The sequence below is a fragment of the Mercurialis annua genome, linkage group LG2 (assembly GCF_937616625.2).
Source record: "Mercurialis annua linkage group LG2, ddMerAnnu1.2, whole genome shotgun sequence".
NCBI classification, from domain to species: domain Eukaryota; kingdom Viridiplantae; phylum Streptophyta; class Magnoliopsida; order Malpighiales; family Euphorbiaceae; genus Mercurialis; species Mercurialis annua.
The window spans coordinates 12142799-12167839 of NC_065571.1; the positions used below are offsets into that span (position 1 = coordinate 12142799).

At 33.8% G+C, this 25041-nt stretch overlaps 5 protein-coding genes across 10 annotated transcripts; all 5 read right to left on the bottom strand.

Moving 5' to 3' along the window:
• Positions 1-454: 454 nt before the first annotated feature.
• Positions 455-1810, bottom strand: LOC126668191 (F-box/kelch-repeat protein At3g06240-like). The gene is made up of 3 exons (XM_050361403.1): positions 920-1810; positions 633-692; positions 455-565 (listed from the first exon to the last, which is right to left on the bottom strand). Exons 1-3 carry the CDS (start codon positions 1808-1810, stop codon positions 455-457), a joined length of 1062 nt encoding a protein of 353 aa, XP_050217360.1.
• Positions 1811-9212: 7402 nt separating this feature from the next.
• Positions 9213-10391, bottom strand: LOC126668192 (F-box protein CPR1-like). The gene has a single exon (XM_050361404.2). The coding sequence runs from the start codon at positions 10389-10391 to the stop codon at positions 9297-9299; it is 1095 nt and encodes a 364-aa protein (XP_050217361.1). The 3' UTR covers positions 9213-9296.
• Positions 10392-11757: 1366 nt separating this feature from the next.
• Positions 11758-12664, bottom strand: LOC126669883 (SKP1-like protein 1). The gene is made up of 2 exons (XM_050363519.2): positions 12272-12664; positions 11758-12140 (listed from the first exon to the last, which is right to left on the bottom strand). The coding sequence occupies exons 1-2, from the start codon at positions 12545-12547 to the stop codon at positions 11964-11966; spliced, it is 453 nt and encodes a 150-aa protein (XP_050219476.1). The 5' UTR covers positions 12548-12664; the 3' UTR covers positions 11758-11963.
• Positions 12665-15754: 3090 nt separating this feature from the next.
• On the bottom strand, positions 15755-18591 carry LOC126667758 (uncharacterized). 2 transcript variants are annotated; one of them, XM_050360819.2, is made up of 2 exons: positions 16605-18591; positions 15755-16080 (listed from the first exon to the last, which is right to left on the bottom strand). In XM_050360819.2, exons 1-2 carry the CDS (start codon positions 18113-18115, stop codon positions 16056-16058), a joined length of 1536 nt encoding a protein of 511 aa, XP_050216776.1. In that variant the 5' UTR covers positions 18116-18591; the 3' UTR covers positions 15755-16055. The 2 variants fall into 2 exon arrangements, with proteins under 2 accessions (XP_050216776.1, XP_050216777.1); XM_050360820.2 differs by having other exon boundaries at positions 15755-16312; positions 16605-18472.
• Positions 18592-18900: 309 nt separating this feature from the next.
• LOC126667759 (uncharacterized) lies at positions 18901-24606 on the bottom strand. 5 transcript variants are annotated; one of them, XM_050360822.2, is made up of 7 exons: positions 24370-24606; positions 22567-22693; positions 22242-22369; positions 21909-22163; positions 20838-21132; positions 20398-20506; positions 18901-19934 (listed from the first exon to the last, which is right to left on the bottom strand). In XM_050360822.2, the coding sequence occupies exons 2-7, from the start codon at positions 22687-22689 to the stop codon at positions 19918-19920; spliced, it is 927 nt and encodes a 308-aa protein (XP_050216779.1). In that variant the 5' UTR covers positions 22690-22693; positions 24370-24606; the 3' UTR covers positions 18901-19917. The 5 variants fall into 5 exon arrangements, with proteins under 5 accessions (XP_050216779.1, XP_050216780.1, XP_050216781.1 ...); XM_050360823.2 differs by lacking the exon at positions 24370-24606 and adding an exon at positions 23365-24310; XM_050360824.2 differs by lacking the exon at positions 24370-24606 and having other exon boundaries at positions 22242-22360; positions 22567-22979.
• Between the last annotated feature and the right edge of the window lie 435 nt (positions 24607-25041).

Sequence of the window (25041 nt, forward strand, 5' to 3'; positions counted from 1 at the left end):
AGTGTAAAACAGTTATATGTTGTAAAATTGTATGCGTTTGAGTAAATTATAGAGTTACAAATTAAAAACAGGTGAAGGGCTAAATATAATGGTGAAATTAATATTATAAATGAGACTTAAAAATTGCATAGAAACCTTCAATAGAGGAACAAATCCTTGAAAATTTAAGGCAAACTTTATCACTATTATACATATAACAATAATCAATCATTCTCAATGCTTAATAGTCCTCATTCTACAATCAAAACCAAACAGAAATATATATATTAAAAGTACAAAAGATCAACATTACTTAGATTTCAATTTAACATTCATCACTAATCATGTAGATATTATGAAATTGTTATAAACAATGATTAAAGCAGAGTCCTTAAACAATACTTCATAGTATTATCTCATCAAATAATCTTACAATTCACGATAATTGTTATCAAACTATCGGTTGCAACAGATTCTATAAGGCTAGCTTATACTTGGTGACCAATTTCCAGTTACAACACAAAAGATGTAACGAAGGCAGCAAGTAAAATCTCCAAGAAAACGAATATATATCAAAATAAAAACACTAAAGAGAACACAAAAACAGTTAAAACGACATAAATCGTAGCAGGATTTTCTATGAGCATAAATACCATTGATGCATCAGCACTAGCATCATTACTATCACTTAAATCTTCTGCTCCTCCGTTCAGCTACCTGCTAGAAATTATATCCCATCGGAAGCATCATTACATAATTTGTTGTCAAGTAATGCTAAGCTCTCCACATGCCTAAAACAACAAATGCTTTCCCCTTTATTTTTCGTAACCATCACATTTTGCATCCGTTCATTCTTTATATTATACAAGACTACGCGTGGTTCACCTCCATTAGGTGAAAACTGAACCAATATTTCACTACTATCTCTAAACAAAATCACCTCTACTGGACGATTCCAGCATTTTCCAACTGTAGCTAACTTCGTCCATTCACCGGTCCCATACTCTTCCATCACCCATATATCATACTCCCTCCGAATGTTGTTAATTACATGGGTGACTGCTATCGAAGATTCTCCAAATGCCTGAATTCTCAAATATCCAAGGCGAACATTTTCCAAACATTGAGGCAATGATATCTCTCGAAACATCTCATCTCTTAAATCAAACATCAACACTACATTCTTTTCCTCACCAAACACGAGCCAATGGAATCTTCCATGGATGAAAACCGACTTACTTAGCCAAATTCTATTAGTTATATTCTTGGCAGTCATGATTTCCTTCCAAGAATTACAATTGAGTGAATACATAAAACCATTCGCTAACAGTTTGTAATCATTGGTTCTTGAATCAAAACCAAACCCAATTAATTCATGAGGGGCACCCAGGTCAGAACAAGGTTGAGGTATGAGCAATGATTTTCTAATCGAAGGGTTCCAAATTATAAATTTTTTAATCAAGCGGACAATTCCCAAATAATCATAAAGGCATAAAAGACCATTGCTAGAACCAACTACTTTAAGGGGGAAAAGGAAATTTCGGTTGGCTCGGCTAAGAAGCGGACGGATTGACCGGTACTTATTGAAATCTTTGTTGTCGATACGGATAGAGTATTTGTAGTTATTCATATCGCAGTGCAGCAGAAAGATGTAAGAGTCGTGTTTATTTGATGCGAAAGTAGAGATGAAATTAGGGCTTTTTATGATACAATTCCATAACTTGCACACACAACTGAATTTCAGAATGCACTTCACCGGCAATCTTATTAATATTTGTACTACAACCTCTTCCGGCAGATATTCAGAGAAAGCAATGGCTGCGGCAGCCATGATGACGGTGGCTGAGGTTTAACAGTGATGGGGTGGGCTATTAGCCTTATACAAGACTGGAAAAACCCTAATACCTAATGTTTTTGTTTTAATTTGAACACAATATATATCAATTAGTGCGTCCATAAGTAAAGATATGAGAATTGTAAATTGTCTTGCATTTTGGCAAGTAGTATGTCTTGTGCCTTTTCCGGCGACAAGTGGTGACTGTTGTTTTTTCCTGTCTTTCTCAGTGATTTTCATCTTTTGATCCCACTCGTTTTTGTCCTGTACCTGATTGGGTATCCTTTTTGGCCTATTACTGATTATTTTCGCATGCATAAAGATCCCTAGTACGTGAAGTTAGGGTTTTTATTATTACACATTTTCTGCGACTTTCTATCTTTTCTTCTTCTTTTCTATTCTTTCTTTTGTGCCTCTCATGGCTGGTTCTAGAGGTGTTGTGGACTATGAATCCAGACTTACTGTTGAGGGTGAGGATGATGGAGGGCTAGATATCTCAGGGGTGGGTGTAGGGGATATGAATGATGAATTTAAGTGGTGTTTGGTGGGCAGATTCCTTACCGATAAGGCGGTCAACTGTGTTGCTGTGAAAACAGTTCTCCCGCCCATTTGGAAGCCGGTGAAAGGAGTGTGTATAACGGAGGCAGCGCCCAACCTATTTTTATTCCAATTCTTTCACGAAATGGATATGAAAAGGGTGTTGGATGATGGTCCTTGGACTTTTGAGTTCCACTTGTTTATTTGCAGGCAGCTGATTGTTGGAGAAACAGTTGCGGATGTTGAGTTATGGGATGCCGCTCTATGGGTCCACGTGAATGAAATTCCTCTAGGTATGGTGACGAAGAAACTTGGGGAAGATATTGGCAATTATTTGGGGAAGTTCATCGGTCACGATAATCGATTGTTAAGGCCAAAAGAGGGTAGTTCATTGCGAATAAGGGTGAGTATTGATGTGAGGAAACCTCTGAAGAGAAGAATGAGGCTAACTACGAGTGCTAATGTGTGGAGCTGGATTGAATTTCAATACGAGAGGGTACCGAAGTTTTGCTTCTATTGTGGGATTATGGGTCACTCGGAGAAATTTTGCGATAAGTACTTCGATAATCCAATTCCTAGAGAAGAGCTGCCATATGGGGCGAATTTGCGTTACGTCAAAAAGAAGCCGGTGATGTCAATGGAGGAAAAGTGGCTGAGGAGCAGTGGTCCGGTGGCGGAGGAAAAAGCTGATGGGGGTGATGACGTGGACAATTTGAATGTTCAAATGGAGGTAAATCTTAATCTTACCAATCTTGGTAAAGATACGGCAATTCAAATGAGCCAAAATAGAGGAGGAAAGGATTTGGGGGAAGGAAAATCCACTGATTTAGTTGTTAGATCAGTAAAGAAATCTTCTAACAATATTTCAAATTCAAGACTTTCGAAGATGCCTTGTGAGGGGATGGATGAGGTGGTAGTTGACCCAAAACGTAAACGTGCTAATTTGGGCTATAGTAGTAGTGTGGATGTGAGTGGGCCAAGTTTTCATTCAGATATGATTATTGACCCTTCTAGAAACAGACCGGCGGGCCCAGATGATAGGGTCGGCCCGAAACAATGAGTTGCATTGGTTGGAACTGCAGAGGAATGGCCAGTCCTCGTGCTATTACGTTCCTTCGTGATATGGCTAGGAGGTTACGACCTTCTTTTATTTTCTTGAGTGAAACTATGGTAGCTAAGATCAGAATGGAGGTGTTGAAAAATGCTTTGGGTTTTGACGACATGTTCGTGGTGGATAGCGTGGGGAGGAAGGGAGGTTTAGTGTTTTTTTGGAAAGCAGATTTTGAGGTAGAGGTTATGGGATATAGCGAAAACTTTATAGATTTGAAAGTGGCGAATGGGGATGGTCGTAGTTGGCGGCTCACGGGTTTTTATGGATGTCCGGAGAGGAGTAGAAGGCGTGATTCTTGGAATATTTTAAGGAATTTAAGTCAAGGTAATTCTCTCCCATGGTGTGTTTTGGGGGATTTTAACGATATTCTTTATCATTATGAGAAGCGTGGAGGGGTGGTTAAGCCAAACTGGTTGCTCGATGGGTTTCGAGAAGCAATTAATGATTGTGGGCTGAATGATATGGGGGCGACTGGTTATAAATTTACCTGGTCTCGTGGTAGAAGTGAAGAAGACAGGATTGAAGAGAGACTGGATAGGGTCTTGTGTTCGCAGGAGTGGGTGGAGTTGTATCCGAATGCTGCTGTAAGTAATCAGGAGACGACTACCTCTGATCACTTGCCGCTGTTTCTGGTTTTCGAACAGCAGAATATTGGCCCTAAAAAGCGGGCTTTTCGTTTCAATAACGTATGGCTGTCTAGTAAAAATTGCGATGGTATTGTCAATGAAGCATGGGATAAAAGCATGGGTTTAGACTTGAAGGAGAAGCTGTCTTTGACCGAAAATTATCTAAAGCAGTGGAGCGGGGATAGTGGGCCAAATTTTAAAAAGCGAGCTGCGAATCTTCGGTGCCGGATGAGACGCCTGGATGACAGGTCTGATGTTGGAAGTTCAGCTGAGTATAGAAGAATTTCCTTGGAGTACCATGAGCTCCTAAACGAAGAAGAAGTTTATTGGAAACAAAGGGCCAAAAGTTTCTGGCTTTCGAAAGGAGATGCTAACACTCGGTTTTTTCAGAATTTTGCCTCTTCTCGTCGTAGAGGTAATCGGGTGTCTAAGCTTAGAGATGAAGAGGGGACGTGGAGGTCCTCAAAGCAGGAGGTTGAAGACATAAAAGTAAGGTACTTCTCGCAGCTCTTTACTGACTCGCAGATGTGTCATATTGATATGTGTGAGATTGATAGTCGTATTTCTGATGATGATAATGTGTGGCTTATGCGGCCTATTTCGGACAATGAAGTTAGAAATGCTGTTTTTAGCATGCATGACGACAAGTCGCCAGGGCCCGATGGGTTTAATCCCGCATTTTATAAGAAATATTGGGGAGTGTGTGGAAAAGATGTTATTAAACTGTGCAAGGATTTTTTTGCTAATGGGTATTTTAAGGCGGGCTTGAACGATACGAACCTGGTGCTAATACCTAAAGTTAATAATCCTGAGTATGTTACTGATTTGCGCCCGATATCCTTATGTAATGTGTCTTACAAGATTATTTCAAAAGTGATGGCAAATAGAATGAAGGGTTTAATGCATAAGATTATTTCAGAGAATCAAAGTGCGTTTGTGGAAAATAGACTCATAACGGATAACTTTTTGATTGCTTATGAAATCGGTCACTTTTTGAGACGTCATAGGAGGGGAAAATTTGGGTATGCGGCTCTTAAAATTGATATGAGTAAAGCCTATGATAGAGTGCGGTGGGAGTTCATTGAGTTCATGCTTCGAAAATTGGGTTTTTGCGATTCTTGGGTTAATTTGGTGATGTTTTGTGTTTCTTCGGTTAGGTATTCGAGTATTGGCGACTGTGAGCCTACGGAGCCTATTATTCCGAGTAGAGGCTTGAGGCAAGGAGATCCGCTTTCTCCCTATTTGTTTATAGTTTGTGCGGAAGGGCTTAGTTTGATGCTAAAAAATGAGGAGGATGCGGGTAGGATACATGGAGTGTCTATTTGTAGAGGAGCACCTTCGATTAGTCATCTCTTTTTTGCGGATGATTGCTTTCTCTTTTTTCGAGCCTCGTTGGAGGAAATGAACGTGGTGAAGGGGGTCCTTGATAAGTATGAGATATTAGCGGGGCAAAAGGTTAATTTTCAAAAATCTAACATTATGTTTAGTGCTAATGTGGTGGATGATGCTAGATTACCTATTAGCTCGGGGCTAGGAGTGACGGAAGTTAGTGATGGAGGTAAGTACCTCGGTCTTCCTTCGTTGGTTGGAAGAAACAAATCCGCTATTTTTAGTTTTATTCGTGACCGTGTTTCGAGTAAAGTGAAGGGATGGAATTCCAAGTTTCTTTCAAGAGGGGGGAAAGAGATTTTAATTAAAACGGTTGCCCAAGCGATGCCTAATTATGTTATGAATGTTTTTTTGATTCCTCTTTGCCTTTGTGAGGAATTAGAAAGAATGTTAAATTCCTTTTGGTGGGGTAGAGATCGTGAGAACCGGAAAGGAATTAATTGGGCTAGTTGGGATCGTCTTTGTGTGCCTAAAAAATTCGGTGGTATGGGCTTCAAAAAAATTAGAGACTTTAATATTGCGATGTTGGCTAGACAAGCTTGGCGTTTTATTAGCGTTGAAAATAACTTGATGGTGAAGGTTTTTAAAGCTAAATATTTTCCTAATTCTTCTTTTTTAGAAGCAAAATTAGGTTCGAACCCGAGTTATGTGTGGAGAAGCATTTTTGAAACTCAAGCGGTTATGCGTAGAGGCACTAGAGTTCGGATTGGTAATGGTAAGAGTTCACGGGTTTGGGGAAGCCCTTGGGTAGTGAGTGCAGATAATGGGGTTGTAAATACCCCTATGCCGTGCGGTCTCGAGAATGTTAAGGTGTGTGATTTGTTTGAAGTTGGCAGCCACAATTGGGACGTGGGGTTGATTAGGGATGTGTTTCATGCCGAGGATGCCGAGCGTATTCTTAGCATTCCTACTACTGTGAGAAATGTAGATGACGGGTGGTTTTGGAGGTTTGATGTTAAGGGCAAGTACTCAGTCCGAAGCTGTTATAGAGAGATTTTTGGCGACGTAGGAGGGAGTCCGGATAGCTTATGGGGCCTGATTTGGAAGCTCAATATCCCACTTCATGTTCGAAATTTTTTGTGGAGATGTTGCAAAGGGTTTCTTCCAACCCTTGAGGCTCTAGCTTCGAGGCATATTTTTGTTCTAAATCAGTGTGCAGTGTGTAACTCGGGATTAGATAATGCGTCCCATATTTTTTATTCCTGCTCTGTTGCTTCTCAGGTGTGGCGTATGGTTTCAGTTCCGGTGCTTGCGAATGATGGCTGTTTTGCGAGCTGGGTTTCCAGGTGGTTATCAGGTATGAGAATGGAAGATAAGGCGTTGGTTGCGATGTTGTGTTGGAATCTCTGGATTAACAGAAATAATCACGTGTGGAAGAACAAGACGGGTTCAGCAGAATCCATTTTGGCAGTAGCAAGCAATCAGCTGGCAGCTTGGAGCGCAGCTCATTCACAGCATGTTCCTCTTCGTGTTGCAGGGCTGACTAAGGAAGATGGGTGTGTCAAGTGGTGTCCTCCTAAGGTTGGCGTTCTCAAAGCCAATATTGATGCTGCTATCTTCTCCGGAGGTGTGGGGACTGGGATTGGCATTGTTGTTAGGGACTGGTATGGGGTTCTTGTTTGTGCTCGGCAGGTCCATTTGTGCGGTTGTTTGAATCCGAGGCAGGCTGAGTCTATTGGCATTAGAGAGGCCCTTAGTTGGCTCAAGGGTTATTCTAATCTCATCATTGAATCTGATGCGATGGAAGTAGTTCTAGAGCTGCGAAACCCGAGCTTGGTGGATCCAGACTTTATTATTGGTGATTGTTTAGATTTAGCAAAGCAGTTTAGTAATGTTAATTTTGTTTTCGTGAGACGATCTGCGAATCAGGCAGCGCACATGTTAGCGCAAAATGCCCGTTCCATGTCAGGTCATCAGGAGTGGTATAACTGCTTTCCTGAATTCCTCACAAATGTAACTGCTTTGGATTATTAATAAAGTCTAAGTTTTATTCAAAAAAAAAAATTTGAACACAATATATTTTTAAGGTCAAATACTTTCAAGGTCACCGAACAATCAAACTATTTCAAAAACGATAATAAACTTTAATTTATTTCAAAACAATTACTGAAACTTTACTTTTTTTTTGGAGGTTTTTTTACTAAATTCTGTTTCATCCAATTCATATATGGCATATTTAAAATATTTTATATGACACATCAGCTTCATATAGGATTAAAAATAACACTTCATTAAATCCTCAATTTTCATAATTCCTAATTTAAAACTAAAAATCTTAAATAAAATTAAATCCCTAATTATCTCTTAACCTCTCCTATCTTCAGAGTTCGACAAAGTGCAAGGTGCAAGGTTGAGAGAAACATTACACTGACTAGCTATGGAAACATAATTAACCAGTTTCTTAAATTCAATTTTTATAATTTTGCTCATGTATATATTAATCAATGATAGTGCTAGTTTAGTCATTAAAAAAAAATTATATTCATTAAAATATCACTTGAATCATATTCTTGCGGTTTTATCTTTTCTTTCTCTAAATTTGAAACCATTCTGACTTCTTTAAAAGATAAAAAGGAGATTTGGGTGTGAGAAGAAGAGAGGGAGACAAAGTTAGAGACTTTAATTTTGATTGGTAAAAAGAACTTCAATAATTTTAGCATTTTTGCAATATAGCACGATCTTTATATCTTATCAATTCGATCCATTATTTTTTCGATTTTTGTTAAATATACCCATAACTCATTTTGAGCTGATGTGGCATAATATTGTTCAATATTTTGATTTTTCCAAAATAAATGGATTAATTGGTATTCCTTAATCCTCCCTGATTAAGTGGTATTCCTTAATCCTCCCTAAACTGAATTAATTATTGGCTACCAACTCTTAATTTGATGCATGCAAATCAAAGCATATGTTCATTAATTGTTAGTAACTTGGATTCTACATAATGACAAGTTATAAGAACCCAAAATGCCACAACTCATCGGCTTAGTAGTGATTCGATCTAACATTCATGAATAGGATTTTATTGAAATGCCAATAGCAGGAAATGCGATCAAAAATATGTGGGGAAATGGAGAAAATTTGAAGTAGGGCTAATCCTAATTGGTTTTGTTATTGGGGATTATTGTTTCTTTTCCGATACATATTTGTTCATTTGCACCAGACTCATCATTCTCCAGGCCTTATAATTGTTAATTCTACAATGAAAACCTAACAAAAATATATAGTAGATCGTAAGTTTCGTCTGAGGTATCATATATATTGGGTTGCCGAAGAAAGAAATACCTATTAATTGAAGGATTCCAGATAAAAAATAAACTATACCTAATATTTCGAAGACGCAAAAGGCAGTTACGCCCATTGCAAGAACCGACTACAAGTAAGCAGTCGCTGGAATCAAATGGGAATGAAGTGAAATTAAGCGTTGAAAGGGATGGTCCGTGTTACTGAAATGCCAGATCGACTTGGTAGTACACAAGTTCAACATTACTTAGATTTCAATCTAACATTCATGAACAATTTTTCATTTAAACAATGATTAAAGCAGAGTCCTTAAACAATACTTCGTAGTATTATCTCATCACTTAACAATTAATAATTTTTACCGAACTGTCGACTGCAAAAGATGCTATAAGGCTAGCTTATACATGGTGACCAATTCCCAGCTATAACACAAAAGATGTAAAGAAGGCAGCAAGTAAAATCTCCAAGAAAACGAACTAAATAGCTTGAATATACATCAAAATATAACAGGATTTTCTATGAGCATAAATTGAATTACTAGCACCCTCTTTATCAGTTAACTGCCTCGCATTATTTATTCGTCAAGCAAAACTAAGCTCTCCACTATGGCATCAACAGAAGAAAATTCAACCGTGTTCTCATCTACAAGAGTTTCAATCTGTTGGCTTTTCAGGTCAACTAAAACAATCTGTTTACCAAATTCCACCACAACTTTCTCATTATTCGTAAACCCCTTCACAAACGGCATTCCTAAACTAGGCTTTCCGACAGTAATAACTTTCACCCAAGATTCCGCGACACCATACTCTTTCATCACCCATATATGAGACTCATAAAGGCAAAATAGATCTCTATAAACAACTGCAATTGTTTTTTCCCTAAACCCCATAACAAACAATTCCAAAGCATGAGCATTCACCAAACTAACGGGTAACATAATTTCCCGAAACACCTCTTTTCCGACATCAAACACAATCACAGCCGTTCTCCTACGCTGATCACGAGCAATCCAATGCAGCCCGCCATTCGCATAAACCGAAACAACAATCTGATCATTAGCTCTAAACTTTTCCGACGCCAAATGAGAAATAGTCCTCCAAGAATTACCATTAAACGAATAAACCTCAATCTCGACATGAAAAACTTTCTCCACATCATACTGAGAACAATAACTAACCATCCTTAAAGCCTTATAATCATTCATTCGACAGTCAAAACCAAACCCGAACAAAAAATAAACCCTAAGTTTCGTCTGGGGAATCAAACTCGGCTGCGGAAGGAAAAAATACTTATCAATGGAAGGGTTCCAGACAAAGAAAGGATACCGAGTATTTGAGAGACAGTAAAGGCCGTTGCAAGAACCCACGAGACGAAAGCAGTCGCCGGAATCAAACGGGAAACGGAGTGGGATGAGGCGTTGGATGGGATGGTTAGGGTTACTGAGATCGAAATGCAGAGAATGGTAGGGTTTGGCGGTGGCTATGTAGGACGAAGGGAAGAGGAGAATTTGGTGGGGGGAATGGTGGGTGTGGAGATGAGTGGCGATGAAATTGGAGGATTTGATGACTGAATTCCATGATTTGCAGACTGTTGTGAAGCGTATTAGGGATTTAGCTGGAAGTTTTCTCAGGATTTCTATTACTATTTCCTCTGCTAAATGCTTCACCATTTGTTTGTTTGTTGGTTCAACTCAACTCTGTGGAAGAACTTAATCAGTTGATGTAGAACTAAAATTCAGTCCTAATAGGACTCCTCAGATGTAAAATTTAAAATTTTAAAATAAATTTATTGTTTTTACAATTTTAAAATAAACTGGTCTATCTAATAAGTAAATATTTTTAATTTTTAACAGCAATAATTAATACTTTTTATTAATTTCAATATTAAAAATTATTTTATATATACTAGTTTTTTTGGCCACGTGCTACGCACGTTAACGATATCTAAATGACCCGTTATTTAATATTATAATTGTATATTTTTTAATAATATATTATTATTTAAATTTTATTAGACTTATACTTTTTTTATTTGTTTTGTTTAATTATTTTATAAAATTTTATTTTCTTTTATTGGAAATGTTAAAAAATTAAAATTAAGCAATAGATTTAATTTTTGATATTGTTGTTATTAAAAAAATGATAATATGATAAACAAATTTATATTATTTTCAAAGTAAATAAATAAAAAATATCAAAGCTTTAACACAAATATTATAATATGATTATTTAATATTGATAAAACTCGTCATATTCTTTTATATATAGTGATATATTTGTGTAATTCATATTAGGATTAGGAATTTAACACATAATGATAGTTATTGCACAATTCCTTTTAGGATTAGGAATTTAATACATAATGGTAGCTACTGCAATAATTATTTTTAATATGTTTCCTTTATGAATTAGGAATGTTATCTTTCTATTTGTTAAGCACAAATATTCTTATATGTCACAATTAGGAATATCAACTTGGATAAAATATGTAGAGGGTATATCTGTCCGTGAATGGAAGTGTTCCCCCCGTAAATACACTTTTATATTTGTTATAGATATAGATTCTATAAGTGATTTTGAATAATTAATTAAAAAACAAAATAAAAAAATACATTTATTATTTAATGAGGATATTATAGGAAGTTAGTATTATTCTAACTAAATAAATTAAATTTTTTATTACTTGTGTAAATGAAACATGCCTAGTCATTTTTATTTCCGTGAACATTTTAGTCAATTGAGTCAAAAAACAAAACTAAATCTATAAAATTTAAATTTCATTTTCTTTCTTAAATTGTATTTGTAATATGTTTAAATAACAATAATGTTATTATGAGTTTTAGTGAGTTAAAGGGATTCAAATTAATTTTTTATATTTATTAATGTTCTAATTGTTTGAAAACATGAACTGGGTTGAGAGCTGAGCCAAATTGGTGTGAAACACAATCCATAGGTGCATTCAGTTTTCCATTACTTAGCAACAATTGTACACAAAGATAATGCCACAGTGCACAAACAACTGATTTGTAAGGAAGATGAAACAGAACAAAAGAAATTGTATTAAGTTCTTGTGATAGAAACATTCATAAAACACAACTAAAATCTTGAAATATCAAACTACAATCCTCACAGAAACTGTTTTCGACTACCGAAAATCCGTATTAATTCTATGATCTTAAGCAAATCTAAGATAATATCATATTCTATTCACTAATAATAATACGCGAGCATCAGCAGCAGAATCAACACTCAAAAGCCCATTGGTTTTCCCTACGAACTTCCTCTTCTTCCTCCTTTGTAAAATCATTGGCGATGTTGAATTTCTGACGAATCTCTTCCGTTGTCTTCCCCTTTATCATATCAGCCACTGCTTGACAAGTCAAGTCCAGCAAAGCCTTCATGTTCAGATAGTTAGCAGCCTGCACAGAAACACCATCGTTATCGCTCTGATTCGAGTTGGAAATCATAAATACAGCGTAAAATATTCAAGAAAACATAAACCCTAATAATAAAAATAGAGAAGAAAGCGAAAAAGCTAAGAATAACGAACCATGATGAGATCAAAGAGGACTTTTTGGTCAACTTTCAAGAAATCAGCATCCCAATTTTTAATATCTTCATCATCAGCAGCAGTAGTCTCGTTATGTTTCTTGGCATACACGATAACCAGAGAGAGTATCTTCCCGGTTACATTTGGAACAGGGATAACGTTTTCGGCGCAGCCATCTTCGATCATGAATCTGATGGTTTCAGACACCAAAGCCACCGCTTCTTCCACCTCGAATGTCTGCCCATCTGATGCTTGCAGAGTTATTTTCTTCGACATTTTTTGCAGTTTCTGTGTTAACAAACGAATAAAAAGAGAGAACTAAGGCTAGCGATTGATTGAAAAGAGAAGCGAGAAGCTTATAATTCAGAGGAATTGCTTTGTATGAATATAATGAAGTGTGAGCGAATATATATAGGGGATTTTTCAGCTTAAACCACGTCAGTTTTCTGCCAAGTCTTCGTACTATTTGGTTTAGGATTATATAGTAAAATTGCTTTTTAGTCCTCTCATGGCCGTCAGATTTGGAAGTTTTCCTTTTCCCGATTAGAATATGATAGATTAAATTGCTTATTCTTTTATTCACAGTTTAAAGATGATTTTGTTAAATATATCTAGATCTGGATAATTTCATTTTTATTTTTTAATTAGACTCTTATTTAAATCTGTAATTAATTCTTTTTTTAAATAATAATAATAATAATAATAATAATAAATAATAAACTCTAAATAATGACAATATAAAATTTCAAATTTTAGAAATAAGTTGGTTTTTCTAAAAAAAAAAATTAATGTAAAAACGGAATAAATAAATCAATATTATTAATATTTGGTTTTTTTATTACTTTTTATAAAAATAATTAAAATTAAGAGTCAACATATACGAATCTGTTTAATTAAAATTGAAACTTTATTTTTAATTTAATCACAGTCGATAATAAAATTACACAATCGAATCCGAACGAATAAAATGTTGAAATGAGATTCAAATTGAGTGATGTGGAGAAATTAGAAAGTTTCTATCAGAAAGAGAAGAGGTGGTTACCATTTCGCTTTTTCTTTATATGTTTTCTTTCATTAATGACTCATTTTTCTTACAATTGCAATTCAAATTTTGTTTTCAATAATAATTTTTGAGACATTCATTTGATTAATCTTCTTGATGTTTTCAGTTGGACCCAAAGAAAGCTTTCTCTAAAGATTTTCAACTTTACCATCGCAAGAACTTAGACCTGCAAACAGGGTATACACAATAGGACCTTGGTGTGGAAACAATGATCCTTACAATTATATTTTTATTAAAAACTTGGCCGAAAGTACAAAAAAACTCCTGAAGTTTTTCAGAAAGTACAAGACAGCCCTTTAATTTTTTTAGGTACAAAACGACCCTCTAACTTTTAAAATTGAATAAAAAAACCCTTCCGTCCAAAATCTCAGTTAACTGATGACGTGGCTTATAAGGAAAAAGTTCAAAAACAATCTTAATGTTTAAAATACTTACCAATTTTATATTTATAAATATTTTTAACCATTTTCACCCTCTTCTTCATTTAAATATTTAGAATTAAATAAAATTATAAATTAAAACACATATTAAAATAAATCGAAACACAATTAAACGAATCGAAACCTAATTAAACACTTTGAAATTCTATTAAATCAACCGAAATCTAATTAAACATTTCAATACACAATTAAACTAATCGAAACACATCGAAACCCAATCTGATTTTTTTTTTGAAACCTTATCCGGAGGAGAATTCTCCTCCGGCAAGAACAGACCATTGAAGATCTGTTCTTCAAGAACAGACCAGCAGGTCTGTTGTCTGTTCTTCATAAAACAGCGCTGGTCTGTTTCATGAAGAACAGACTGTTCTTCAAGAACAGATCTGCGGGTCTGTTCTTAAAGAATAGACCTTCAATGGTCTGTTCTTCATGAAACAGACCAGCAGGTCTATTCTTGAAGAACAGACATGCTGTTCTGTTCTTGCCGGAGTAGAATTCTCCGGCCGGCGACCGGAGAATTCTCTTCCGGATGAGGTTTCAAAAAAAAAAAATTAAATTCTGATTGGATTTCGATGTGTTTCGATTAGTTTAATTATATTTTGAAATGTTTAATTCGATTTCGGTTGATTTAATAGGATTTCAAAGTGTTTAATTAGGTTTCGATTCGTTTAATTATGTTTCGATTTATTTTAATATGTGTTTTAATTTATAATTTTATTTAATTATAAATATTTAAATGAAGAAGAGGGTGAAAATGGTTAAAAATATTTATAAATATAAAATTGGTAAGTATTTTTAACATTAAGACTGTTTTTGAACTTTTTCCTTATAAGCCACGACATCAATTTACTGAGATTTTGGACGGAATGGTTTTTTTGTTCAATTTTAAAAGTTAGATGGTCGTTTTGTATCCAAAAAAAATTAAAGGACTGTCTTGTACTTTCTGGAAAACTTCAGGATTTTTTTGTACCTTCGGCCTAAAAAATTAGATTAAAGTCATTAAGTCATTAAATTTTATAATAATATAATTTTTGTTTTTCATATTAAAAATATAAATATACAGACAAAATTGAACTTTAATTTTTTGTTAAGTTCTTCGACTTAATAATCTAACACCAAAAATGAATAGAAGGACTAAAACGTTGACGAAAATAAAAGTAAAGGAAAAATATCATTTGATTGTCGAATTAAGGGGCCGTTTGGTTCAAGGTTGGGAATGAGAATCGGAATGGGAATCGGAATGAGAAGGAATGAGAATGATTGTTTTCATTTTTTGTTTGGTTCAAAATTAGAATAGGAATGGGAATGGATAAAGTTTAATAAAAAAATTATTTATTATTTATTAAAAATACTTTTTTTATTTTTTTAAATATTTTTTTATATAAAAAAATAAAAATATTTTTTAAAAAATTATTTTAAAAAAAATTACAAAAACAATATTTTAAAAAAAATTAAAAAATTATTTTCCAAAAAATTAAAAAAAATTATTTTCGAAAAAATAAAAAAATTATTTTAAAAAAATAAGAAATTATGTTTTTTTAAAAAATAAAAAATTATTTAAAAAAATTTAAAAGTTCTTTTCATAATTTTAAGTATATTTTTTAAAATAAATATTTAAAAATAGTTTTTTTACTAATTATATATTTATTGTTTATTATTAAAATATTTGTAAAATTTTGATTCCCATTCACAAAAGTCCATTCCCATTGGATAAGGGGGGAATGGGTGATTCCCATTAAGGGGTAATCACATTCCCATTCCCTAGTATAATTTGACAAAACAAACACAAACAATGAGAATCATTTCCATACCCATTCTCATTCCTCCCTTTTTATGGCGAACCAAACGGTCCCTAAGAGTTTTTTGTTTTAAAAGTAAATATACATACCATGTGTAGAACTAGAAAGTATCTTCTTTAAAACTACATCCAAGCTCTATATATTGAGAGAATATCTTATTAGAGATGCAAAGATTTCAATATGTCAACATGTCTCAAAAAAATTGTATAGAAATACATGTTTGTTCTGTTCGCTTAAAATACATATATTGATCAATTATAGAGAATTTCATAGATGGAACACAAAAGACTATTGCATCCCATAACCAACAATACCAAAAGCAAGTAGCATGTAAGATAATAATCCTCCATGTATGCCAGCTTTCTTTACCTTTTTCTTTTCTTCACCGCGACGATATTTGATGGTGAAAACATAGCCATGATCACAGCAAAGACATCAAAACCCATCCGTGAATTGTCTCTTTGCGGCTCTTGAAGGTTCGTTCATATGGTATAATCGTCTTGAGTCCTTTATTTTGACAATGAATTGACATTACATCAGCAAAACACAAATCCATTTCTTCTCCGCATTGTCCAATTTTTTTTTATCGTTTTTTACTAATTTGAGTCATAATCTTATCATCAAGTCCATTTTTTTTATCGTTTTTTACTAATTTGAGTCATAATCTTATCATCAAGTTACGCCATAGGATTATGAAAAGTGCAGCAACTTTCGTTCAACTCAATGAAGTGCAGAACCCCTGCAAACACATTAAGGTTTTAAATACCATCATATGTCTTCTTGACTATGTTTTAACTTTTAACTAACAGAACTACATAACTACAAAAATAATCGAAGTCCGAAAATTCCAGCAGAATTACAAAGTATTGATTCCTTTACAGTACTAAATTATAGAAGGATACAAAAGAGGAAAAGTTGAATTGTGTCATGTCATTAGAAGATTGTCTTCTTTAATATTTTGTTTTTATATGTGTTATGTTCAAAACATAAGCAAATCGGAAGGCAAAAAGCATCAAGAAAAAGATACTTACAATTTAAAGCACGAGACAGGCAGTCCCCAATTATCATTGATGGGAAAAGTTGCGTAGCTTACTTCTCGGGCACGGAGAGAGGAGATTGCTATTGGGTGATCGTCATCATTGCTATGCGAATCACCATATTCCTCTAAATTAAACGTCGCGACCAAAACACATGGATTTTGACTTAATTCTGGGACAAAAGAGCAAACAAGGCAAAACACTCTGCCTTTCTCATCAAGAGGAACTAGATGCCACGAGATAAAGCCATTTCTAGGTAATTCACTTAAAACATCATCCAATCCCGTGATAAGATTCGGAATACACCTTCCCATTCTATGCTTATAGGCAAGCTCCTCCGATTCTTTGTTTGCATCAAAATTTATTTCGGAAGCCATATCGACAAATTTTCTATCATTTTCTGCTGTATCATGTCTCAACTTGTCGTCCTGTAATTCCTCATAATCAATGGAACTATCTAACTCCGAGCTAAAACTATAATGTTCAGATCCTAACTCTAAATCTACTGTATGCAAATCATAAACACAAAATGCAGCTGGCTTCGTTTCAGTCTGAAGCAAATACAGCTTCCCATTGAAAACATCATGGCTAAAATCCCAACCAAATGAAATCAGATTTTGTGCTACAATTGGATAAGTACTACGATCAACAAAATTACTACGATCACAATAATCACACCATACTTCACGAATCAAATCGAATGAAAACACGCGCTTAACCCCGATTCTATCTCCCTCATAAACAGGCACATTCACTCGCACATACAAAACATTATCAACAACAACATGAAACAAAAACTCAGGAAAATAACCATAACTATACGCATAACGAAACGGAGGATCCTCTAGTTTCAACCAAACCCCTAATCCAACATCAAGCACTTCAAAAACAGGATCTAAACTCTCTAACCCGTCTGACGGCCTGCGATTTCCACAGCTGCCAGCAATTACATAAATCCTACCATTAAAAGCAAAAAGTACAGGATTTGGCTTACCTGCAATTAAACAAGGACCCATCTCCCAATCATTCTGTTTTAGATCAAAAATCCGAACATCGCGAGGATATTTAGGAAGACCCTTGTCGGAATCCATTAAAATGTCACCAGAATTGGTGACAAAGTCGCCGCCAATAACATAAACTTTAGAGCCTAAAACAATATGGGCAGTAGATTTTGGGAGAGAGTTGACTTGTAATTTAGCATAGCAAATTAAATTATTATTGTTGACACCAACAACACGTAGATAATCAGTACCGGTAAAGACCATAACCACGGAAAGTTTACGGTCTTTGATAGTTTCAGTTGTGTCTGAAACTATAACACAGTCTGAAAATATTCCATTTACGTCAATTACAATACTTTCCGCGGCAAATACTAATTGTTGCTGCTGTTGATCATTATTTTGAACCTCCTCAGATTGATAATTTTGGAGCTTTGTATTGTTGGGACTTTTTTTGGAGGAAGGTTTGATGAAGATGGCCACTATTTTAGTGAGACTCCACCTCATGGTTTCTCTAAGATTATGTGTGGCATCAGAATTTTAATGTTTTTGATTTATGTGTGGCATCAGAATTTTAAGATGGCCACTATTTTGAAGTTTTCAGCTTTGAGAAATGATGATACTTAAAATTGGGAATTTCCTTGGAGATGAAGACAACTGTCAGTTAAATTAAATTATATATTCTCACCAACTATACCTCAATTTTCACCATCATATTTGACAAACCACATAAAGTATGACTTTGTTTTTTATTCTGGCATTTACTCAATTTGAAATACATTTAGGCGGCTTTTGAATTTGCATTTGCATTTGAATTTGAATTCGAATTTCAATTTTAATTTCAATTTCAATTTCAATTTCAATTTTCAGTTTCAAGTTTTTTTAAATACCGAATGGTCAGGTCAACCTTAGAGGGGTTAAGTGGATGGTAAATTAAAGATTAAGAGTTAAAAAAAAAAATTAAAGATCAATTTTTTTCTAAATAATTTTTTTTAAAAAAATTAGAGATGAGAGAGATTGAGACAAGAAATTTAAAGTGATTCAAATCACAAATAAATCTTGAGTTTGCTACTCAATATTGATTGAAAATTAAAATCCATTGAGAAAAGAGCCACAAAAAAGTTTTTTAAGATAATTTTTAATTTAGTGATTTATAGTTAACCACTAACTATTAACTATTACAGGAGGAGTTTTTTCAAAGCTAAACTCCAAACTCACAAAGTTGATTTTCTAGAGTTAATCAAGGACCCACACTGGATTTTATAAACTTACACAACTACAAACAACAAACATTCATGCCAACCATTGAATAATTACATTTTCATGTATTTATACTCCATCCGTCTCATTTTACAAGTCTCGTTTCAGTTTACATAAAATATTAAAAAAACACTAAAAAACATTAATTACTATGTCTTTTCTTGTTTCACCTTTACTAATAATAGTAAAAATGTTCATATAATTTCTTGGGTTAATGTCACCATATAACACAACCGTTGGCGTTTTTTTTCAATTTAAGCCCAACCTTTAAAACGTCCTAACTAATAGCACAACATTTCACTATATGTCATAAATAAGCATAAATGCCTAAAACGACGTCGTTTTGGTCATCCGTACGACAAAAAACGACGCCATTCTAACAAAAAATAAAATATAAAATGTATACCGGGCTACAGAATAAAAAGTTTGAAAAGGTTAGGCTAATAGATGAGACGTTTGGCTTAAATAAAAAAAAAACGCTAAAGATGTTGCTATTTGCTAAGATTAACCCTAATTTCTTTGAAGGTGATTTAATAAAGGGTAAAAAGAGAAATTACATGTAAAAATCCTTTAGAAAAAGAAATGAGATATTTAAAATGGGACATCCTAAAATTATGAGACTTCTAAAATGGGACTGAGGGAGTATTATTTATTCGGTTAGGTAGATTCACCTTATCCAATGACTAAAACGTGAGCAAAGTCATACTAAAATTGAAACAAAATCATTTAAATCATGTTATAATTGATAAATTAAGAGATTGGTTATAATTAATAAAGGCGGCAAACGTTTAAATTTTGGGATCACTAAGCCTATTTGAAACTCAAACTTCCTAAATTAAATTTCTTTTCTAGTACAGCTACACCACAATCGCTCAAAGCATTTTGAAACTCAATAATTAGTCCAATACCGAAAGGCATGATCATGATGAGTTTTCACCTGGAGTGTCATAATTAATCGCTTGATATATTGCAGTAAGGCATGGCGACATGATGGACTGGATATTACAGATTCCATATTCTCAAAATTGATCAAGTACACAGCTCGGCGATTATCTCATGCAAATTTCTGAAATTCAAGAAATGACAAGAAAACTATTAAGATAGCAGATAGTAATCAAATCCTCAAAATAAGCACATGGGTAAAAATAATACTATGCAGCTCAACTAAGTTTGAGATAGTTGCATACCAGACTATACTGAGATTTTAATGTATTTTTCAAAATCAAACTGAACCAATTCAGTCAAAATCTTAAATATTGCAAACTAAACCAAATTGATAGGTTTGGTTCGTTTTCAAATTCAGTTGGAGTTCTTTTTTGGTCCAATTCCAAATAACTGAAATTTTTCTCAGTTTGGTTCAATTACTTTGTTTGATTCAATTTTTTTTACACCCCTACAATGCGCCCCTTAAGTTTTCACTTGGAGTGTCATCATTTGTTTTCTAACTCCTCGTATTTATTCTTTAATAATTAGCAATAAAACATGTACTGAAACAGAAATATCACACTTCTGATGGATGTGAAACATACCTCTAACATCAGCAATACAATATGTTTTCTCTATAAAATGCGCCATAAAATCTGGAAATAGGTGACATAGTTCCGCGGCAATTTTATGTTGAGTCAATGCATAGCGTTTCTGAAAAGTTGTTTCATAAACATAATAAAATCAGCAATACAATAAGATTTCTCAATAAAATGCCCCATCAATTTAAGAAATTAGAACTACACCTTGTTTTGAATGCTGCTTTGAGTCAATTATAAATCTTCTAGAAAATTTAGTGTACTTAGTATTTGTAGCGCCCTAATTATCAAGCTATTTTCTAATTTCACTTCTTAAAAGTCATAAGTGCTCTTTAATTCTTTCACTTTTACTTGAGGAAACAAAAAAAGGGCAAGAGACTACATTTTAGCATTTGTAAGGTTAATTGAAGAGTCCCAAAATGAAATAAGAGGCATAGGTGCGCTACCTTATGTGCGTGCAGTAAGCAATTCCTGAAAAAGACTAACAATGCCAATCCGTCAACAAGGTCATCATAATTTGTTGGACTTCCATCAAAAACTGCCTTATATGTTGAAGAGTTCTGGACAAGTGATTTCCAGTTAACGGTAACATCTTTTGGAATCTGACTTGCAGTATCCCCCCACTTTGTTCGATTTGAGACTCTACAATGGCAATAAGACAGCTTTATCGCAATAACATTGCGAACTATCTTATTGTTACTCCAAAAAGCTGGGTGATTGAAAATGAAGGCTTGAAGAGTACTGAAACATCAAGAAAATATGAGAATTTTAATGGTGAGTTGTTAATAATGAATTCATAAGTAAACTTTCAACTTCAGGTACCAAATAATTAGAATGACAAAATAATTACAATCTCTGTAATAACCAAAGTACCTCCCACTTAGCAAGGAAGGATCTCGAATTCACATTATTCTACCAACCTAAAGAAATTAAAGATGGAGAGAGAAAGGGAACACCATATATAATTAGAAGATTCAACATTTTGTATTTCATCTCGGCATCATTTTTAATGTCGAAAAAATGTTTGTAGAACTTGATCAGAACTTGGAGTTAAATGATTCAAGATGACAAGAAATCATCTCTATTCCAAATAGGGGACACATACACTATTGATTAATTTAAGAACAATGAATTTTGAATTAAAACTCATGCAAAATTGTCCACAACATTGCAATCAACTCAAAGAAAATAAATTTAAAGATTCGCTGAAATTATCAACCATAAGACTAGAAAAATGAAAATCCTGTTCAGCCATTAACTCTAAAGATAAAGCAGATGGAGAATGATCCATAAATTGGCAGTACAAATCATTACTCAAAAACAAATAAAATCACATGAATCAAGAATTAAGCATCATGGTCTAAAATTTCAGCATCAAGGTGGAAAATTATAGGATTTTCAATATAATTGTTTGAGAAAATACAATCTTTGAGTTGATTTTTCAACTATCTAATATGAAAACCAGCACAAAAGATAAATTAGAAGATGAGTATCAGAAAATAAGAGATAAACTTTACCCTGTAGGCGGTTCTTCTCTCAAGATAATTTTGAGAAAATGTGACAAGTCCTTTGGACAGGGATAGCTTCCAACCATTTCTCTTATAACAGTCGCTATTGCAGCAAAATCAGCCTTAAGGGTGAAAAGATTTCCAACAAGGTCCTGACTATTTATAAGCATTGCTGTTCCTTTATGTACAACAATATTGTCCAATGTTATTCTCCCATGAGCTTTCCCTTGTAGATAAAGTGTCCTAAAGTCTTTTAAAAATCCTCTGCATCAGTTACAGAAAAACACTGTTAATGCAATTATGAAATTAAGAAGAAATAGTGAGTAGTTTATATCAACAAACCTAATCAGAGTTTTTGCTACATTTATAAGCCGAGATTCTGGCTCTTCACCCCATGGAACTCGAACAACTCTTACTACCCGATTGTGATACAGTTCCAACCAAACTCTTAGACTGATAGACTGAAGGGGCTTCACAAAAATAAAGAAAATTGCAGTTATTACTATGTAAACAACACTATAATATAAATACAAAGCTACTATAAACGCATATAACATAAAAAATGTAAGAATTCCAGATTTTAAAGAATATTGAGAAGTGTTTGCATCACAAAAAGTATTTTATACTTATATTCTTAAATACATTCTGAAATTTGTTTATTTCTCACATTACAGAGGCTCTTTTTCAGTTCCTTAATATGAAAAGAGAGGCGCCTCTGGATTGAAGAACTCTTTGACTTTCTGCGGAACTGTTTGAGTTCATGAATTGCTTGTTGCACTGAATTACTCATCTTTCTGTTCGTAAGTCCATCACATAAGAAACAGGAACTAAAAAATCAAGGGTAAGAGACATGTAAATCCTAAAAGCTATGATTCTTCTAAACCATTTGGCTTGTTCATCAAATTACAAAATACAACGTCAACTTAACATAAAACACATAATCCTTTTCTTACTCAGCATACAATTTTTAACTGCACCATGCATTTTTATCAGTCAAACAAGTGATAATGCATTGTTATCTCTTGGTTTCCATAGACAGAATTAATTCCAATTCGAGTCCATGGATTAAAGTGAAAAATCAAATTTATATGTTAATAGTTTTTTTTTTTTTTTTTGATAAAACACAGCATTTGCAACATCAACAAATGAGAAAAAATTGGACATTTCTGTGAATCAACTCATAGATGATAAGACAAGAATTTGAAGAAAAATTCAGTCTGCATGCCAGAAGTAGAATAATCTAATCTAATTTCGCATATTATTTTCATCTTTGGTTAATTTTTCTGAGGTATATGCTTAACGTTTTATTAGATTAGGATCGCCTTTGAAATTAGGTGAAGGAACGTCTTAATTTTTATTATTCAATTGTTGTATGGAATAGAATACATAAATCTGGAGATGGTAGGACTATGAGTCATGCGATGTATTGGCTGCCTAAATTGTAAGAAATGGTAAGAGAATTTACCAAGTTCAGGCCCCATCATGTTTAAGGAATGCAATAGAGTTCTGAGTTGAGCACGGCAGAAAATTGCCAAGGACATCAAATACAGACTTTTGAGGTTGGATATCAAGGCTTAATATCTCAGCAAGAAAACAATCAGCTTATCGGATTAGTACTTCTAACCTAATTTTGTGTTCCATAATACCGAATCTGGTCAGAGTATGTGGCCAAAAATGGACAAGAACTAAGCATTCAACAAACGTGTTTTGAATAATCGCTTAAAGCATCAGATTGACAAAACAACGCGCACTAAGCTTCAATACCAAACTAGTTGAGTTGGGAGCGAATGAAAAACCAACAATTATATGGTAGAAAAATCAAGAAAATTAAAACACAACCAAAGTAGAAAATTGTAAATGCCCAATTTTAAACATCCAACCATCACAAATGCAATTAAGTACTTTTTCCAAAGATAATTAACAACTAGTGCAGGACTATATTTAGTACAACAAACCAGTAACAGCTAGTTCCTTGTGTCAAGTGGGGCAAAAGGAGAAACACAGCAACTCATGCATATTGCAATTAAAAACTTAGATCAACCGTTAATTCTCAAAATCCCGACGTATGATGTTTGTAGGGATCTATTCTAAGATTTAAAACATTACATATCAAATCAAAACTTTTCGCTTTTTTTTGCATTTTGTAGCCCAAAAACCTTTTCCGGCAATTTTTCTCATCCGCGATGTATAACCATCTCGGGTATGCCACATATTAGAAAAATTGTCCAAAAAGGCATTTGGCTGCAAAATGCAAAAACACGAAAGATTAGGAATTGATATGTAATGTTTTAAAGATATCAATTCATGGATAAACACAACACAGTAAGGCTCAAATCGATCTCACTTACAGTAAATACAGTTATTGCAAGCTTAGCATAAGAAAATTTAACAGGCAAAACATACGGAATTCGAAAACACAAAACCTACAAAGTTGAAAACAGACTGTATTGATCGAGAAGAATTGAATTACCTTGATTCAATCTCAGTCCGACACTTCCACGCTCAACGAACTGAAGCAAGCAGCAGCAAGAGACAGGACGAAGAGCAAACTTTTTTTTTGGTCAGCGATCCAAAAAAAAAAAAAGCAATTCTGAAATGAATTGACGAAACTACACTGAAATTCATTAAATCCACAGCGGAAGGACAAAGTTTGGCGTGAGCTTGAAAACAACTTCTAACTCTTGTTTGAGTTTAGTGTATCAATTGAGGATTGAGGTGACATAGGCTTTACTATAAACTTTCTTGTTAGGAGCAGGGTACAAAAGAATCATTCTAGTTTTTTTAAAAAGTACAAAAATAGCCTTATTATTTTGGATACAATTTAACCCTTTAATTTTTTTAACAAAAAAGCTCTTCCGTCTGAAATCCCCGTCACGTCGGTGACGTGACATATAAGGATTAAATTTAAAAACATCCTTAATGTTTAGAAATCTTAACAATTTTATTAATTTTTTTTACCACATTTCACTCTATTTTTCATTTAAATATTAATAATTAAACAATTTTTAAAATTAAAATATTTAATAAAACAAATCGAAACTCAACTAAACCAATCGAAATCTAATTAAACTTTTCAAAATTCGATGAAAACAACAGAAACTTGATTAAACACTCCGAAACCAATTAAACCAATCGAAATTTA